Here is a 1,666-nt window from a genome sequence, read left to right as displayed (position 1 = left end):
GTTCCGAAGGAGGTGACTGACACATGTCCTCATGTCCTCATGTTCAGGTGGTGTTCCTGGACGAGCCGTCTAGTGGCATGGACCCCTCCACCCGGCGCCACACCTGGGACTTGCTCAAGAACAGACGCAGGGACAGAACCCTGGTCCTCAGCACACACTACATGGACGAGGCGGACGCGCTGGGAGACAGGATAGCCATCATGGCCAACGGAGAGCTGCTGTGCTGCGGCACCTCTATGTTCCTCAAAAAGCTCTATGGTGAGCGAGATCATAGAATTAGAAAAAGGATTGAATGCGCAGCGTCAATGAAAACGTTATAATTTGAATATTGGACATCGGTAAATTATTATTATTGTGATTTTTCATAGGGACGTGGGACACATTTGGTCGCTTTTAAGCACAAGGGGGCTATCCCGAAAAATGCTGTTTTGAGAAAATCGAAATTAAAGTTTTTGCCCATAGTTCAGTTTCTTTAAAAGACAAGGAGACGTTTCTCTATAACCAAACAGATATACACACACATGAAACCAAACTTTTCCTATAGGTATGGCAATGCTCTCTTTTGGCGTTGGTCAAGAATTCTGGAAACCCCCGAAATCTGGGTTGGCCCGCTTGTTCTTAAAAGCGACCACTTAACAATTTATCTGAGACAATACAACAGAATAGCAATCTGCAAGATGTGCACGGTAAGACAAACAAAATTTAATCTATCAGACTTTTACTCAAAGAATCCAAGCAAATTATAAGAATTGTCAGCCTGAAAATGAGATCGATAGCTGCAAGCACTACGTTATTCGACTAATCAACAAAAGAGGCGAACGTATTATTAAAACTTGTATAACCATCCCTAATTTACCCCCCCCCCAAAAAAAAAAAAAAAAAAAAAAAAAAAACAACCCAACAAACAAACAAAACCAACAACAACAGAAATTAAGAGAAAAAAAGACAAACACCTTCCCTTTCGTGGGTCGTTGGTGGGTGCTCTGGTGTCGTTTGCTCCTTCTTTCACATCCAACGTCTATCGTCTTTATCGCTCCTCCTACTTGTCTTTGTACGTTACTCTCCAGTAACACTTTTAATCTTCGGCGTTTATATATGGTCGCTTTTAAGCACAAGGGGGCTATCCCGAAAAATGCTGTTTTGAGAAAATCGAAGGTAAACTTTTCGCCCCTTGTTCAGTTTTTTTTTTAAAAACAAAGAGAGTTTTCTCTATAACCTAACAAATGTACACACAACTGAGACCAAACTTCTCCTGTAGATAGGGCAATGCCCACTTTTGTTGTAGGTCAAGATATCTGGAAACCCCCCGAAATCTGGGTTAGCCCGCTTGTCCTTAAAAACGACCATATCTCCCCTATTTGTGCTGTAAAACCAAATATTCTCCACTTCACGGTCTTTGGTAAAGCGCTTACTAAAAATAAACTCCACCCTTTCCAGGAGCCGGGTACCACCTGGTGATAGAGTGTGTGCCGAGGTGTGACGTAGTGCGGCTCACTCTCACCATCGTCTCCTTCATCTCCTCCGCACAGCTGGAGTCGGTGGTCCGTACTGAGGTGTCCTATCTCCTGCCTGACACCACCTGTGCCCAGTGAGGGACGGATAGATATATAAATAGATAGATAGATAGATAGATAGATAGATAGATAGATAGATAGATAGATAGATA

General features: G+C 42.9%; 1 protein-coding gene across 1 annotated transcript in view; it reads left to right on the top strand.

The window, feature by feature from the left end:
* Positions 1 to 1,666, top strand: part of LOC101863131 (ATP-binding cassette sub-family A member 3) — a gene marked incomplete in the record, with an annotated part of 33,739 nt that overhangs the window by 14,707 nt on the left and 17,366 nt on the right. Inside the window, 2 exon segments of the mRNA XM_013087787.1 lie at positions 48 to 258; positions 1,438 to 1,588. Coding sequence (XP_012943241.1) covers positions 48 to 258; positions 1,438 to 1,588 — 362 coding nt within the window.

The sequence above is a fragment of the Aplysia californica genome, unplaced genomic scaffold, assembly GCF_000002075.1.
Source record: "Aplysia californica isolate F4 #8 unplaced genomic scaffold, AplCal3.0 scaffold00638, whole genome shotgun sequence".
Taxonomy (NCBI): Eukaryota; Metazoa; Mollusca; class Gastropoda; order Aplysiida; family Aplysiidae; genus Aplysia; species Aplysia californica.
This window is presented reverse-complemented; position numbering and strand designations above follow the sequence as displayed.